This window comes from Tyto alba, unplaced genomic scaffold (assembly GCF_018691265.1).
Source record: "Tyto alba isolate M040663 unplaced genomic scaffold, T.alba_DEE_v4.0 Super-Scaffold_1000006, whole genome shotgun sequence".
Lineage (NCBI taxonomy): Eukaryota > Metazoa > Chordata > Aves > Strigiformes > Tytonidae > Tyto > Tyto alba.
This window is the reverse complement of record NW_024881272.1, coordinates 16,066,980-16,084,301: the sequence shown is the minus strand read 5'-3', so window position 1 is coordinate 16,084,301 and position 17,322 is coordinate 16,066,980. Positions and strand designations below refer to the sequence as shown.

The 17,322-nt window shown below is 39.5% G+C and overlaps 1 protein-coding gene across 1 annotated transcript; it reads left to right on the top strand.

Moving 5' to 3' along the window:
• The first annotated feature begins 1,483 nt into the window (after window positions 1-1,483).
• Window positions 1,484-14,479, top strand: RWDD3 (RWD domain containing 3). Its single transcript, XM_042784991.1, has 4 exons — window positions 1,484-1,612; window positions 7,170-7,654; window positions 8,356-8,471; window positions 8,568-14,479. The coding sequence occupies exons 1-4, from the start codon at window positions 1,528-1,530 to the stop codon at window positions 8,680-8,682; spliced, it is 801 nt and encodes a 266-aa protein (XP_042640925.1). The 5' UTR covers window positions 1,484-1,527; the 3' UTR covers window positions 8,683-14,479.
• The last annotated feature ends 2,843 nt before the right edge of the window (window positions 14,480-17,322 follow it).

Here is a 17,322-nt window from a genome sequence, read left to right as displayed (position 1 = left end):
TTTGGGCCATAATTAGTGAGTGGAAAGTAAAGGATACTACTTTTTGCAAATAACACTGGGAAGATTAATCTTACCTATGTATGAAAGGCAGCATTCTCTTTGCCTTTTCAGGCAAAGTGGCAAATACTGGTATCATCAATGGCATATCGACTTATGACAGAATGCTGGAGATGGTTTAATATAGACTGACTAAAAAGCAAGATTTTTTTTGATTTTTCTTTGCCACATGTTTATGGGAAAGTATCCATTTAGAGAAATGAATATGGCTAATGTTATCCTATCAAACACCACAATGTTTGAAGAAATCATAAAAAAAAAAAAAAAGGAAAAATAAGATCTTTACTTCCAATTTAATAATAATGGAATATGAAGGCCAGATTGTCATTGTAGAAGTTCATTTCAAATTTAAATATTTAGCATTTTCACTAGTCTGTGAATACAAGAAAATTTATTACATTAAGATGGAATTTAGATCTTTGACATGAAGCTGATATTTTCACAGTGTGAAAAATATCAAGCTGACATTATACTGTCTCATTTGATGACTTCCAAATGTCAGAGTGCAGTAACTTATTCATAGGGACCTCAATGTCTTGTGATAGTGTCAATTTAAAAGACATTTACATGGACTTTTTTATTTAAACATGTAAAATGGAATATGCAAAGTGGATGAGGAGAAGGGGGAAAGACCAGGGGCAAGAAAGTTCTTAATAATAGAATGAGGCACTTTTAAGGCTAATTTCCACCGAAGCCTTCTGACAGCTGCATGGACTACTACCTGGCAGTACTTCTGACAGCTCCCGTCTTCTTTATTTCGCTTCCCATTATTTCCCTCATTCCCAGCTCAGCACTCTCAATTTTCTTGTTACTTCAACAGAATTTAGGGGATTAAAAATAGCATCATATACTTTCCTGAAAAAGTAAACCACCCATCCCTTGCCTTTAGAATTGATTTTATAATAATGGAAGATACTGATTTTTTTTTTGTTTTGAGGTGATTACACCTGTGAGTTAATGATACCATTGGCTGTAGACAACCGGGATCAGGTGGCTGTTAACGTGATTATGAAGCCACAATAGTTGAATACAAGCAGTATAGATTCATATTCCAGTAAAACTTCCTGTATGAGTGTGTGGCTGTGCTTCAAGTAATTGTCTATACCGCGATGGCGACCGGGTCATTCCTTTCTGTGGGCCAGCGATGGCCACGGAAGGTTGCCCACCCCGGCGCAGGGTGAGCAGGCCGCGCCGACCGCGTTCACGGGCGGCCATTTTGTTTTGCGCCGGGGGAGCGAGGCTCCCGCCGCTGGTGCTGCCCCTCGCCGCTCGCTGTCTCGGAGGCTGCCGGGCGGCTCGTCGCCGCGCCCGCCCGAGCCGAGTCGAACCGAGGGGCAGCGCCGGGCGAAGCCGCCGGAGGGGGGGTCCCGCCGCCAGGGGCGCCGTCCCTCGGGCGCGGGACGGGGGCGCGGCCCCGCCGCCGGCAGGGGGCGCCGCCGCGCCCTCCGGCCCGCGCCCTCAGCCGCGGCCATGTCGGAGCTGGCGCTGGAGGAGCTCTCGGCTCTCGCTGCCATCTACTCCGAGCCGGACGCCTGCGAGGTGCTGGCGGTTTCAGGTGAAGGCGCCCGCGCTCCTTTGCCGAGAGCCGCCGGTCTTCCCGCTCGGCAGCGTCTCCCCGCGCTGCCCAAACGAGACCCCGCGCGGCGGCGCCTCAGCCGGGGACCCTCTCGCTGCCCCGGCCCGGCCCGACCCCGGGAGGAGGCGCTTCGGGCCCTCGCGCTGCGGGGGCTCTGCCCAGCGGGGCAGCACCGCCTTAATCGCTTGATACTAGCGACAAAGATGGGCACCCTCTCCCCTGTCCTGCCGTGCGGCTTTGCTGCCGGCCTCTTAGTAGGGGGCAAATCCTAGCGGGTGCTGCTCGTTTATAATTAGCGACTTGCTTCATTCCAGCCGTTTGCAGGGTGTGCAGAACCTTGTGGTAGGCGAAGGGCAGCAGTGGGAAGGGGCTGGCTGCTGTTTGGGTAAATAAGCAGTTGCATCTCATACACGTAACAAGACCATGTATTTATTCTGTAATATTTAATAGGGGTGCAGCTGCTGCTGTGCATGAGAAGCCTTGGGTCATCTCAGTCTTTTTCAAGGGGTAGGATTGGGCTTTATGATGTGCTGAATGTTCTCCAGCTTCAGCAACATGTCTATGGCTGTAGGTTTTGCAGGGTACTAACGCTAATCTCTTATGTTTGCTGCGGGTAGGAAGGTGAGAAGGTTTGTAGTGCTTGCTCCCGTCAGCTGCTGGATGCTGTAGACTAGGAATGCAGTTAAGCGTAGACACCTTTACTCCCCATTTTCTGCACGAGCCACGGTGGCCACTGATTAGAACATAATTTTAAGAGATGATTTTCATCAGTCTGTACCATCACAGTGCTGTGAAGATGCCCCTTCAGCAAGGGAGGAACACTTACTGTTCCCTGGTGTCTTGGGAGCTATTGCAGCATGCTGCCCAGCTTCCCAGCGATGAGCATCCCTGGGAGCAATGGACAGTAGGCAGCTTCCTGCTGGCTGGACTGTTGTAAAGTGCTGAATAATGCTGTTAAAAATGCATCCAGTGGCCTGCTATCAGGTTTTGTTTGTGTATGTATGCAGCCCAAAAGAACTGGGATTGATAAGGAGATGTTTTTTTACTGTGAGGGTGACTGAGCACTGGAACAGGTTGCCCAGAGAGGTTGTGGAGTCTCCAGCTTTGGAGATACTCAAAAGCCATCTGGACGTTGCCCAGGGCAGCCTGCTCTAGGTGACCCTGCTTGAGTGGACAGATGACCTCCAGAGGTCCCTGCCAACCTCAAACATTCTGTGAAAATAACTTTGTGCTACTTTGTGAAATTACATGTGGCTGCTTTTGAGTGACTCACTTTAACTAAAATGTTACTAAGAAATTAATTGAATAAACCTTAAACTTCTATTTGAAAACAGTTGTTGAAATAGATTCACATAGAACAGCAAGTGGTTATTGGAAAAGAGGACTTTGTGTGTAGGCAGTCTCAGAGGAATGAAGACATTAGTGTTTGCATGGAGCACAATTAACTGGGGTAATATAAAAGCAGAAATGTTTTGTGTCTAGATCTGCTCATACCTCTTGCTCCAGTGTAGGGAGGTAATTCTGCCATTTTATGTTGGTATTTAGAATTGTATCTTAAAATATGATTGATGAAATGTTTCGACTGAGTTTTATTTTCTTAAAGTTAAAAGGTTCAGGAATGTTATTTCAGGCATAGTTTAAAAATACAGTATCTAGTCTTAACAGATACTTATTTTAAAAAATGTGAACTTATCTGAACATTGCATATGCACGTCTGTTCCTCCAAATCTGTTAGAGAGATGTACGCACATCCTTCTCTGTGCTTCATATACAGAAGAATGATTTTGTGTTTATAAGTTACCAGGATGTAAAAGGCTTAGAAACCTTCCTAGAGCATAAAGTGCCACATGTGCACAAGGGGAATAGACATATTTATATTGATGTCATGTGACCTTGCAGGGCCTTTAGCCAGGCTGTTGTTTGTGTTGTGTTAGGATCATGCATATCTGGTTGATTTCAGTCATTTTCTGCTGGAATTGAAAAGATTATTTACAACAAAGATTAGTGGTAGTTTTCTTACTTTGGGAATTTACTTCTCTTTCATGTTGGAGTTACAGAATCCTTGAGTTTGTATACAATTAACTTTTGCTGTATTCATTAGCTTAGGTTTGCTTTATATCTTCAAACCATATAAATTGTCATTGACAAACAGTGCACAGAAGTAACTTCCAGTAAGACTGTTATGTTACGCTATCTCTAATACATTAAGAGTAATTTGCGTGTAGATCCACGGGATCAAAAAGGAGGCCACTGGGGATTTATGGTTTTGAGGAATGTAAGAAAATGCTTTTGCAGCTCTCTTGGTATGCTAAAAACTTTGGCTTTCTGGAATTTAACAACGAAGTATTCAGAATGTAAAATATGTTTTTATCAAAACCAATGTGTTGATGAATTTAAATAAACTAATTACAGCATATCTCTTTTTTACCTTACATATCTATTTACGAAGATTAGCGTTACAGATAGAAATCCATAATTTTCTTGTTAATCTGTTCTCTTATGGTTTGCTCACCGAGATTGCTATAAAAATATATTTATATATTCTAAGCTTGTACGTTAGTAGGTGCCATTTTCTGAATTTAAAAATAGACTGCATGTGCTGCATAAAATGCCTTTGGGCAGGAGAGGAGGGGGATATCTGTCTGGTTGACATGGAACATAAGAAAAAATCTGAAGTATGCTAGGGCTAAATGCCTAAATGGGGGAAAATGAGTTAAAATGTATTGAGTTTAGTCTTATTAGCACATTAAATGCCAGTAGAACGGTCATACCCAAGCTTTTATTTCAGAAATAATCCCCATTTTGCTGTGAAGACAACTCAGACCTTGTAGCGTGTGCAAACAAAGGAAATATTTCTTTAGAGCCTTGTTATGCAGGGCAACAGTGATTTGCTCTTTGTTCTGCCAGCCGTCTGCAGCGCTGGTGCAGAAAATGGATGCTGGAATGTTTAAATAAACTTTAGATGCTGTAGCTCCACAAATGTTTTGAACTGATTCTCCTGTTTAAAAATAAGTCTGAAGCAGATGTAAATGAGCACGGCTGGGCTTTTCGTGATGGCTCAGGGTGATACACCTTGGGATGCGATGCTTCCTTTGGATTAGTTCATCATCACAGGGAAAGGTGTGAGATTGTTGCAGGCTTAAGAATATGATCACTGCAGCAGGAGGCCCTTGCCGAAGGGGCTAGGTTGGCCTGTCTGTTTATCCCTCAGTTACTTCTGAGTTGGTGAGATCTGTTATGACAAGCTAGTGAAAAAATCCTATGAGGATTATCAGAAAGGTAACATGTTTTTCTGTCACTGTAATTAAACTGGCAATAGAACAGTATTCTTCAACTCATTTATAGGCTGTGCATTATAAAATTTCTTGGCAACATAGTTTAAAATGAAGTGATTTACGGACAGGAATACAATAATGTTAATACAGTTCAACCAGATGCAGCTTGCTTTCAGCTGGCTGGTACCTGCTGGGGCTGCCCACTGAAAGTGGCAGCTGGAAGGAGGTGGGTTGGCAGGCCCTGTCGGTGTGCGGTGTGATGCTCAGGTGTGTGTGAAGACCCTCTCTGGTGGCCAAGAGGGTGCTGGGGGTCCCAGGAGATGCAGTGCAGGCTCTTCTTGTGCATGTGGTTACGTGTGCTGAGCCTAGAGTAACAGCAGAGGAGCTATCATTGCTGGTGCCCAGTAAGAAATGTTTGTCAGGGCAGCAGAAGCCAGAGGTTGGAATGGGAAGGCTTGAGGTCCTCCTGTGTAGCTCTTGCCAGTGAGCGAAGGCTGCATGCTGCCAGGTGGACGCTGTGGCGACTGGAGTCTCTTCCAAGGGTGATGAGTTTCCGAGGAATAAGCCTGCCTTAAAAATAGTCTGGAACTTTTCATAGGGTCTTGGAAGGCTGGAGACCAACTCCTGTTGTCAGGGAATGAGGCTTTGACACATAGTGCCTGTAAGTATGGGCATGCTTGAGTGTGATTTCATTTAATTCACTGGATTTGCATCTACTACTTTCAGCAGTGGATTTGACTCTGTTTAGGCAGTGATGGTTTGTAGCTGTTTGGAGACTTCTTAATGCTAGAGTTTGATTATTGGGTTTGGAGGGTTTGCTTATTTTATGCTGTGACTGCTCTGACCTGGAGTTCTTTGTATGACCCAGGAAGGAGGTTTGGAAACAAGCCTTTGGCTAAGCTCTCTAAACTGCTTCTGTCTGTCCAAGTCACTTTTAGGTTCTTTCACTCATTTAGTAGGGTTCAAATATAAAATCAGAAAGAGCATTGAGGTTGGTTAGCAGCGTCAGCAATACTAATCAAACATAATTCAAATGACTGTCATGTAAAGGAAGGTAAGATAAGGTAGGGGGAGAAGATGGCAAGTCACTTCAAAAGAGCTCCTCTGAAACTCAGCTCTGCTCTAATCTGCCTTTCAAATCTGGCTTCTGCTGCCCTCATAGAATGAATCAACCTGACATTTTAGCAATTTTTTAAAGAAAAGGGGTGAAGTGTTTAGAATGCCTCAAAGGTGTGAAGCAGAGAACATCTGAAGAGGATCATCTTTTATCTGATACCCTCTTTCTTCATGGCAGAGGAGCAAAAGTAGGTTAGGGCTTTGTCCGTGCTTTTCACTTTATGAAGTTCTGTATTGTTTTTTTTTGTGAAACATGTTTTAGTCAAGAAGGTTTTATTGCAGGAATTACTGTACATAACTTTCATATTTAGCATCTTTGATGTGATTTATCTGGAGGATGTAGTCTTTTGTCCTTCCTTCTACATACTGGATGTATCCTTTTCACTCTGAAAATAATTTTATTCTGAAGTAGACCAACAACAGGTTTTGAGTAGATATGTAGATATATATACATACATTTATATAAGTATATGCATATATATATATGTATGTATGTAGTATCTAGCGTCAGATGTACAACAGAGATGTTTTCATTATGTCAGTCCAACTGTTGTAAATGTAGAGAAGTTGGCAGAAAAGAATTAAGCATATTTTCTCTGAAAGCTGTCGAGGACAAAGAATCTGACTTTTTTCTTTCCAAGTCTCTCTTCAGTGTGGAACTCTTTTGAATGGTTGTCTTAAAAATTACTCACTACAAGTCTATTTGTCTTGTAGTGGTCTTACAGACTTCTCTAGGAGCAAAGTTAGGACAGTGTTGAGTCCATCCAGAAAAGTCTCTATTTTCGGTTGTTGTTGCTGCTGCTATTGAGCAGTAGAAGCTGACTTGCATGTTTCTAAGAGGCACAGTTCTTTGTTACTGGCTTGTCTAGACTTTGAAAGAGCCAAAAGGTGTGAATTCTTTTTAGAATGTGTTAATAACTTTCCTTCTAGTATGATATGGAAGTGTTTCATTTCAGGATTCCCTGCAAGTATAGCTTGAGCCATTGGTTGCAACCCCCTGCCCCGCAAAAAACCTCACACCCCTCATTTTTCATAGAATTGCAGTCATTTGGGTTGAATTGTTAAAGAAAATAACATGCCTTAATAAGGTATATGTATTTCAACTTAAAGCAAACTATTAATGTTTGTTTTTTCATACTTTTCAGAGACACATGGAATCACGTTTAGAATTCAAATCAGCATGAAAGAACTGCTGGATACAGATGTAGTTTTAAAGCTGTTATTTCATTTACCGGTCAATTATCCATCAACTCTACCAGATATTTCTGTTAACTCAGACCAGCTTACAAGGGCCCAATGTATGGATGTGAAAGATAAATTACTTGAACAAGCAAAGAAGCATCTTTCTGAACCCATGGTACACGACCTGATTCTTTGGATACAGCAGCATCTTAAATATGTCATTAAGGAATCAGCAACAGTTTGCAATGAAAAAACTACTTTGTCAAAAGGAACAAGTACAGAGGATGGTATCTGGATGCTCTTTTTGCATTTAGATCACATGAGAGCAAAGGCAAAATACGTCAAAACTGTGGAAAAATGGGCTTCAGATCTAAGGCTGACTGGAAGACTGATGTTCATGGGCAAGATAATATTGATTCTTCTTCAGGGTGACAGGAGCAACATTAAGGTGCAGGAACAATGAATGTTGACTAGTTCTATCGATTTACCACTGAAACCTATGTGTCTGAATATTTTGTGTGTGTTTTTCTAAGATTAACAATTTTGGAAGCAGATTGATCATTAGGACAGTAGGAAGGCCCGACAACTTTATTCCGTATTTAAGAAAAAGAAGGTATTCTATCAGAAAGAACCCAGTGATACCCATGGCCTGTATTGCTTTGCTTCCCACTGTAATTATACCCCTGCATTCCCTGTGTTTCCCGACTGTAATATGCCTAGGTTCAATCTCCTGAATTTCCCAAATGCCCCAGAAAACAGAAAATTAGTGATGAGAAATAAATAACAGACATATTTCTAGCTCATTAGTGTCTCTTTCCTTGACACAGAGCACATGGTGCTCCTAGCGCATGCCTGGGCTTTGAACTTCTTGTCTGTACTTATGGGCTCCCACTGCATTAGGCAGGTTTTTGTGATGATACCGGAGGAGAATGTTTTGGCTTTTCAAACTCATGTTCTCTAGATCACTTAAGACTGTGCTTCACTTTAAGCTGATGAAAAAAACAGTCATGCACATTTTGGGATGGGCACTTTCAAAGTTTGATTGCTATGTTCTGAAAAAAATCTGCATGTTTCGTATAGCTTTTTACATTTTACTAAACTTCAAAGATACTAGGTGACATTTAATATTTTGTTCTTTTTGTCATTTAGGAGTACTTGATTCTTCAGAAAACTTCTAAGGTAGACGTGGACTCAAGCGGAAAGAAATGCAGAGAGAAAATGATTAGTGTACTGTGTGAGACAAAAGTACAGTCACAGCATAAAAGGTATAATTTAGTACTGCTGTGGATAGAAAAGTAACAATCGATAATTACATTCTGACAAATCTAGGCATATTCATGAGTTTCCCTTTTACAATGTAGGTTTCAGACGTTTGAAGTCAAAGAATATTCAACACTGGATGAGCTACAAAAGGAATTTGAAACTGCAGGACTTGCAACTCTTTTCTCTGAGTGTGTGCCTCCTCTCTTAAAGTAAAATTAAAAGAAAACACTGGACTCTTTCACCAAAGCAGTGGTTGACTGCAGATGTTGATGGAAGATAAAAGGACTAATTTGTCAAACAAAGATTTTTTGCAAAAAATGCCAGGAGTAGCTATCTTCTTGCAAGGAGGAGAAGGCAATTCGTGCATTAAGAATTGTTATTTTTTTGACATTTATGTATTGATAACTTTTTCCAAGGAATATGGAGTTAATTGTGATAATTGCTTGGCAAGCATGAGTGATTTGGAGGAACTCATGTTCAAATAATAGTCTTCTAGTTAGACTCTACTTTGCAATCCCTGTTTTTCAATGTTTTGATTTTTATCTCCCATGGTAGTGTTTTTTCATAATGGCCTGCTAGAAAGCATGATTAATTTTGCTTTGAAAGCTTATATGAAGATATTTCTATAAAAAGCATAGCAAACACAGATTTGAATATGTGAGGACAGCATATACTTAATATCCCTTAAGTGTTTGCTAACTTTTTCTTCTCCATTTATTTGACTATAAATGCTAGACTGTTGATTTAAAGAAAAAGCTCATGTCACTTGGGGCCTGAAAAAACTTAGAAGTGTCTTTTTGAATGTTAGTTTTTATTCTAAAATGAATTTAAATAGATTAAAAAGCTAAGGTAAAGCCAATTGTAATATTTTCTTTGATAGTTTACAGATTCCTTTCTTCACTTTCTGTGGTTTTACTGTCTGTGCATCTTTAGATATCTTGATTCAATTAAACTGTCAGAACAGTATATATAAAGACTTCAGTCTTCTGTCTCTCAAGACTTCTGTCAAGTTCTTCTGTCATTTGCAAAGCTGGTAAGTTATAACTCCCTATTAAAATTTCCCTACCTTTTAGCATTTTTTTTGGATTGGTCAGTGGCCTTGTCCAGTTTATAAATTTTTTTAAATCACTAGTCTGTGTTTTACTTCAGTATAATGTTACAAATTATATATGCTGTTTTGACAAATTAAGTTGTGTAAGTTCTGTTTGCCTAGGGAGAATTGGATACTTATTTTTTATAATTATTAATGTTCTTTGTTTTTTATTGTACTTGATACCATTCTCTAGCAAGACTAGATAAATTGTCCAGTAGTAAAAATTTTGAAGTCATAAGTTTCTCAGTAACTAGCAATTCCATTTCGATTAGTTTTAGCATGTAACGAAACATGTGCTTTACTGCTCTCTAAAACTCACTCCCAGAAGCCAAATGTCTCATGTATTCTTTGTTAACTGAACAGATTTGATCAATTCAGTATAAATTTATCTCTATTGTACTGGGGTAGGACTGGTACAATTTGGTTAGTTCCCATAGCGTGGTCTGACAAATCATTATGTAAGACATTTTGATTTCCAGTTTCATACTCAGAGCGTGAGATCATACCTCTTTCTTTATGCATACTAGAAAGGCAACTAAAGCAAACTGTTAAGATTTTTAGGTTTTACTATTTGAGATATCAAATGCATAAAGGGTTGTAGAGTATTTGACAGTTTCTTAAGTTTTTGAGTTTGGTAATTTTCCTAATGTGGAGTGTCTCAGATACATATGTTGCATGTTATTTTATGCACCAGGGCTTATTTAACAAGACAGTAGCAAAAGGTCTTCTTAATGAGTCTTTCATGTGTAGCACATACAGTACTTCAGATGCAGTAGAAAACAGACTGGGTTAAACAGGTTTTACAAATCTGTTCTATGTTATTTTGAAATGGCTTCCTGAGAGAGAGGAAATATAATTTTCTATCATTTTAGGTGCATGCAGAGGTGAATTTTTACTTTTATAGGAAGAATAAAACAGAAGTATCTTTAAAATATTAAAATAACATGTAATTTAAATTATAGTTTTCAAAATGGAGTTATTCTCAGTTAAAGTTATGCTGAAGAAGTGTGTGTCAGTGGAGTATAGAGTCTTTAAAAGATGCAGAGGCTCTCTCTTTATACTGTATGATAGATCTGGCAAGTATCAAAACCAAGAAAAGGCCTGTACATGTACAGCATAAGAAAATGTTATCAGTATCTCCCTGCAAATCTAAATGTTGTAAGTTTGTGCCAGATGGATTCTATGTCCTCAGCCAGATCTTTAAAATGCTCCACTTTTCTGGAAGGAGAATAGTAAGGTACGTCAGCACAACCTGTATCACAATCTTGGCCATTAAGGTCTAGCCAGGGCCTTATCCAACATGCATATAAATCAGCTGTATATGCTTTCTGTTGGTTTTGGGAATTGGATTGAATAGCATACCTAATCATGTGATCTCAGATTGTATGTGACTGGAAAAATAACTGAGGTGTACAGTTGTTGTGGTCATCTTTCTTGCAAGATTAGATGCAGACTCTCTAACTTTTTCTTTCCTACTATAAAAGCTACTGTAATTAGCTGCATAAGAAATGCCATTTGTACGGTCAGTGGTTGTCAGTTGTGCTTGGATATAAACTCACATATTTTCTTGAAAATTACTGCCTGATGCCTTCTTGGTTAACTATTTGGTCAGAGCTATCATTCTGCAACAGCCAATTAAAAAAAGCAAAAAAGTTTAAGAGCAAATTAAAATTGGATGAGCTGCAGCTCTCTTCTGGTCTGTGCTCATCTTGCCAAATAAAGATATAAGAAGCTATATGGTATCTGTATTTCAGGGATTGTAAAAAGCAGTTTATACAATCAATTTTTATCATGGTTGAATTTGTTACTCACTAACTTACATTGGACAAATCAACAAGTCCAGTGTAGGAAAGGACTGCAGTTTTTTTTACTTGGATTGATGTACTTCAGGAGAATTACAAATATGATCAGCTTGATACTGTTCAGGCAGCAGAGAACATGAAAACTGATGTCAGTCTGATTCTGTCAAAGCAAATGCTTTTGCCTACCCATCAATCAGTCATTTATTTTGAAGGGTAGGAGGATATCTTGTGTTCAGACAAGTAAACAATATTTTTAAAGGTTGTTCTTTTGGAAAGATGTTGCAGCTGTCTGTTAACTGATGGTTTATTTGCATTTATTTTAAAAAGAGATGGGCAAGCCTGTGAGCCCATGGGGCACAAAAGTCATCAAAATGCATACTGTGGTGCATATTCTGCCCTCCAAGGGAACTGAAGCAGACACAGAAGAACAAAATGCAGGGAAACAAAGTCAAAACTCCTGAGAATCATTAAGGAATGCATATCAGTGTCTAAAAAGTTAGTGAAGTGTATATAGCTATCAGAATCAGACAATTGAATTGCAAGGAAAAAGAAATCCACACAGAAAAATGGTTTAACGAATAAGAAGCTAGCTTTCTTGTGGATGTTTTATTATAAATAGTTCTTCAAACAGCATGGTTAATAAAGTCTCATTTCCGGTGGAATTTCTTGTTTCTAAACAATTGCACACATAAAGCCTTTATTGCAGAAGAGTCATTAATGATGGCGCTTTCCCAGGTGGGTTCCCCAGTGCCTGATATTGATTGTGCTCTCTGCATAAATCATTAAAATATCAATAGCATTTTTCTTCTCTGCTATCTCTTTTAATCAAAGTCGTAGGAACTTGATTTCTTTCAGGCTGTTAACCTCTCATTTAATTGAAATGAGTTGAATTCAAAAGTTCTAGAAGAATTCGGTAGTATAAATACACATGCTTCCGTATAGACAGCACAGCTGCATAACTGTAGTTTCCTTTGAAAATCAGGCTAAAGTGAAGGCTGCTGCAGTAGGGCTGACTACTTGAAGAATCAGGTTTTTAGGACAAAACTGAGGTTTGACTGGTCTTTTTGAATCCCTTGGCTTATTAATTGTGAAGACGACAAAAAGAATGGCTTAAGAAGGAAAGGAAAATACATAGAAATAGGAGCAAAACCCCAACTCCAATGTCCGCCCTATGTGAACAGTCGTTTTTACATTAATACATCGCATCCACAGCATCCGTTCTAATCCTGAAGAGACGTGCTCGATCCGCAGAAGGGTGTGCTAAACCACAGTTGAATGGATGCCTTGGGTGGGCATCCTTCACTCTCTAGAAGAGATGGCACTGCCTGTGTCAGGCAGGTTTGTTGGTGAACAGCACACGTTCACTTTTTCTGCCTCTCATATAATCCATGAGTGTCATATGTCTGCATTTGCTGTGATATGAGGAGAAGGTTGGTCTGGTCATCTGAGGAGCACTTCTCTCCCATTACCCTTTGTGCAGCAAGTGTAAACTGAAGTAACGAGAAGGGCAACACGTGATCCAGATAATTTTTACTATGACATGTAATGTTAGGTCTTGCTACATATGTATTCTGTTACTACGGTAGAGTAGTGATGTCTGTGGAAACAAGGTCATCAAAGTGCTAACAGATAAAATTACTCAATTCTGCAAGAAATCAATCTTTCTACAGTTTTGTTTCTTAGACTCGTTACTGACCTGCCATTGTGACCAAGGTCTGTGGATAAAACCACCTCTGTCTTGGTAGAGGGAGCAGAAAGAATAAAATTCCCTTATTTTCTGTATTAATCTTTCAAGGCATTATTTATAGCATTAATATGTACTATTTATATTTAAGGCTTTTATTATTGTCTCTTGAAAAGAAACCTTTATGAGCGGCACATACTGTGAACTAGCCTACTGTTCAGAATAGCATGGCTTCAGGGGAAGGAATGCGAAGTTCCAGAGGAGGGAAATACTTTTAATGGGGGACATCGTCAGTATTGGGAATTCACCAGCTTTTTTTACTTACTCAGTCTCATTAAGATTGTAATTCTTGCACGCTGCCTGCCCCCAATTTGTTATTTGTTGTTACAAGGAGGTTGAGACACTATAAGAACTCATGAAAATCCTTGACATAATCAATTAAAAAAAAATTGAAAGTAGATTTGATTGTTTTGTGAATAAGGCTAATTTTTTTGGTTTTGTAGTTCTATCTCATTTTCCTATAATAAGACTGTCTCTTATTTCTGTGTGAATGGCCCACAAAACCCACTGAGATTAGTATAAATTATATGCAGCAGTACTGTAATGAGCTTAAAGAAACTTCATAGTGGAAAAATGTTTTGTTTACATTGTTTCTTTTAAAAATAGTTTAATAAACCCTACATATGGATGATTTAAAATCTAGTGTCCCTTGATTTGTTCAGCTTAATCTGTGAAAATACAAACATAATCATGCTATAGCTCCTTTGAAATAAGATGATGGAATGTTGCAAACACTGTATTTCTGCCAAAGTTTGAGACTGAAATTGCTTATATTATGAAATAGTGCAATTGCTGGAATCAACTTTCTTATAGTAGCATTAAGCATTATCATCCTGTCTCTTTATGCATAACACATGCAACACTGGCAGCACTCTGTTCTGGTTTTATATTTCATATGTATACTTAATTTTATGTTATCTTATGCAAGAGTTATGATTGTATGCTTAATTATAGACATAAATGGAACTTGAAATGTAAATATACTAATAGCATTTTGTAGTTATTGTTCTGTGCTATTTTCATAGATTGGCTTTTATATCAATATTAGTTCATGTTTTCCAGCCTCCAAGTATTAGCCTGCAGTGAAGAGAACTCTTCAGAGTGACGGAAAAATTTGCCTAAAACACAGTTAATTTAAGAAATTCTTTGGGCTCTAAAAATGATTCCCTTAATATTTTCAGGTAATTATGCATTCAGGTGCTTTAATTTTATGCTAATAAGGTAACAACCATTACACTTTTGATTTTCTTTGTATTTCCCAATGTAATATAAGTAACCCATTTGTATCGTGCATTAGAACATAGCTGATCATGTAATTGGGGTCAATATTTTATGAGTATTTCCCATTATAAATAAATATGATTCACTGTATGTATGCATTGTTATCTGTTATAACTTGAATGCAAAGAGTCATTTTAGGATGAAACTTGATACAAAAGTTTGTCTGCAGGGGAACAATTAACTCCACTTTGTGCTGCTTTTCCTATTGTCACCTTTTACATTCCTGCAAATAAGAAATGAAGACTGATATCTATGGGAAGCAGTCAAATGATCAGTTTTCTTAAGCTGAATTTAGCAGGCCAACTCACTGTGCTACACTAGATCTTGATAGCTGCTGGTTGGAGGCCGGGTACTCCCTAGGCCTTTATGGGACCGCTTTTGGCAACATCTAACTGCTCCACTGAAGCAGTTAGATGGATGTTTCTTGAACTTAATGTAGAGAATTGAGGGAGCTAATTTCACCTGTGCAGACAACGAATGGTTGACTGCCGTTTGATCGGAGCTTTATATCAGGAGCGCAGCCTGGTACTCCTTTTATGTTGGTGCCACAGGGGCTAATAACCTAAAGTTTACACTTGCACTAGTCACAGAGAAGGCAGCAGAGCAAAATCCATGCCGTGATTTTAAGACTGAAGGTGCTAAAATCAGTGTACCTTTACCATTCTTGGGATGCACTTAGGGAAAAAAGAGCACAAAATGATTTTGTTGGTCTCTGATCAATCACTAATCTGTAGTAGTATACAGAGGCAGGGTACATTTTTATAGGAGTTGATGTTATGAGTACCCTTCAGTCAAGATAATAAAAAAGCAGTTATTTTTTAAAGTAAAATAACTGAGTTATTTGTGAGAACACTGTCCATGTGAGACGCTGAACAGAAGCTGAGCTGTATGGATAGAGCTATGCCAGAGGCTGATTTTTATTTGGTAGAAGTGGAGGTGCTAGAAAGGAACAGACGGCAATAAAAACACTGGTGATGTGGCTCTCAGGGAAGCCAAAAGGAAAGGTTTTTTTGGATTGATTATCCTCTGGAAAGAGGTTTGGGAATATGAGCAAAGAAATTGCTCCTGTATCCAAGCTTCAAGCAGAAATGCCAGAAATAAATACGCAGCTTCATTGTAATTTTCTCTTTTTAGCAGAAACGGCATGTAGTACCAAGAACAAGCGATGGAAGTTTTCACGGGTATAGAGATGACTAACCTCACTCAAGAGCTGTAGGCTGTCTGCAAAGGAATTAGAGCAATTCCTAGAAATTTTCCTCAAATGACCTGGGGACGACAGAGGCTTTTTTCAGGCAGTAACTTCCAAAAGTCTCATAAGACTGGGAAACCAGGCTGTCATACCTCCGGGTGGTTGGGAAGATTGGTAGAAGAGGTGACCAGGAGCTCCCAGGAGCAGATTATCTGCACAATATGGGCGTTCTGGAAAGCAAGGACTAAGAGGGTTGACAAATCACTTTTGGATGAAAAAAGTCCACTTATGTGTGGAATCAGAGAACACAGGTAAGTGTTAAATTTTTGTGAGACTTTTTCTGCATTGTTATTACAGAGACATGGTGTGGAGATGTGAGGTGGTCCTTGCTCAGGTAGTGCATGGTGTCTTGGGGAGGTTGATGTATTTCCGATTCACATCATTTACAAAGATCATTCTGGTTGATAATGGTGGTCAGTGGTGTTTAAGAATTAAGACTTAAGTGCTGCAAACCTATTCTGAGACAGGGATTTTCTGTGGGATTAGGAGCCATCCTTTAAGCATGGGTTAGACAAGGCACATCTAATAAGAGCCAAAATGAGAGGGAAAGAAAATACTCCACAGGAATGCCTGCAAGAGTTCCAGAAAACCGTGTTTCTGAGGTAGTGGTATGGCAAGGGGGGACTTCAGGGTTACCTTTGCATAGACAAGGAGCCAAATGCTAGAAACTCAGCTGGGTGTGAGGGTGTCAATCAGAGTTTTTGGTCTGTAGGGTACCTGGAGAGTGCCTGGAACTTAGTACAGAGCATGTGCCTTTCCTGCCAGCCAAGCACCAGATTATTTTATTTAAAGGCAGCTGCAGAAAGGGAGCTGGAAGCTGCTTGCTATGAATTTTATTATTTACTTCATACAATACTAATTAATAAAAGATGCTACAGGTTTCCCTCAGACTAATTTTGAAGAATCGGGGGAATGCTTTTTAAAACAAATAAAGGAACAGTGATAAAACCTCATGAGAAGCTGGTCGTTTACATATGGGTGCTGTGAAAAAAATTATCATAAGAAGGACAGTCATCAAGGAGAGCGGGAATAAAGACATGTCCCCAAACCGGTCCAGAGCTGCCATCTCTCTGAGCTCCTGGCAGAAGCTCCTGGCAGAGGTTAGTGATCAGCAGAGGAGAACAGGTATCTCCAGCATAGTGCCTGCTGGTGACACTGGGGAATTCTTTGTGGGGGGCATGGGGGATGGCTAAAGGCAAAGGCAAGCAAAGCTTGGCAGTACAGGCAGCACGCTGATGATTTTCAAGGTCTCAGCTTTTAAACAACTATAAGAAGCTGGGCTACTGCATGTGGAACAGTGTTTGTAATACCCACAGGAGGTCTGGTACTGGCTCAGAAAGGTTTATTTAACTGATCAAATGTATTGGAAAAGGTAACTACATTGTTTCAATGTAATCAGTCCCAAAGGGAGAGGGTGATTGTGGAAGGTGAAGTTGTTCAGTACTGGGGAGCACTGGTTTTGAAAGCTGGGCAGTTGGAATGTTCTCAGTAGCTGGGACAATGAAAAGCTAATCACTGGGATTTTTTGCATAGTTATTAGTAACAGCTATGTAAAAATGGGAAATAATTGATTCTTACTCATATTGTTTATGGATTTTTTTTCTATAGACTCATTGCTAAATTGAAACAAATGAGTTGTGGATAACTGTTTAGCAGCAAAATAAAGTTTTCCTGCCTTTAGGTA

Coding starts and splice junctions, on each gene's coding strand:
- RWDD3 (XM_042784991.1), top strand. CDS start 1,528: ATGTCGGAGCTGGCGCTGGAGGAGCTCTCGGCTCTCGCTGCCATCTAC. Junction 7,655..8,355: donor GTGACAGGAGCAACATTAAG/GTGCAGGAACAA, acceptor TTTGTCATTTAG/GAGTACTTGATTCTTCAGAA. Junction 8,472..8,567: donor GTACAGTCACAGCATAAAAG/GTATAATTTAGT, acceptor TTTACAATGTAG/GTTTCAGACGTTTGAAGTCA.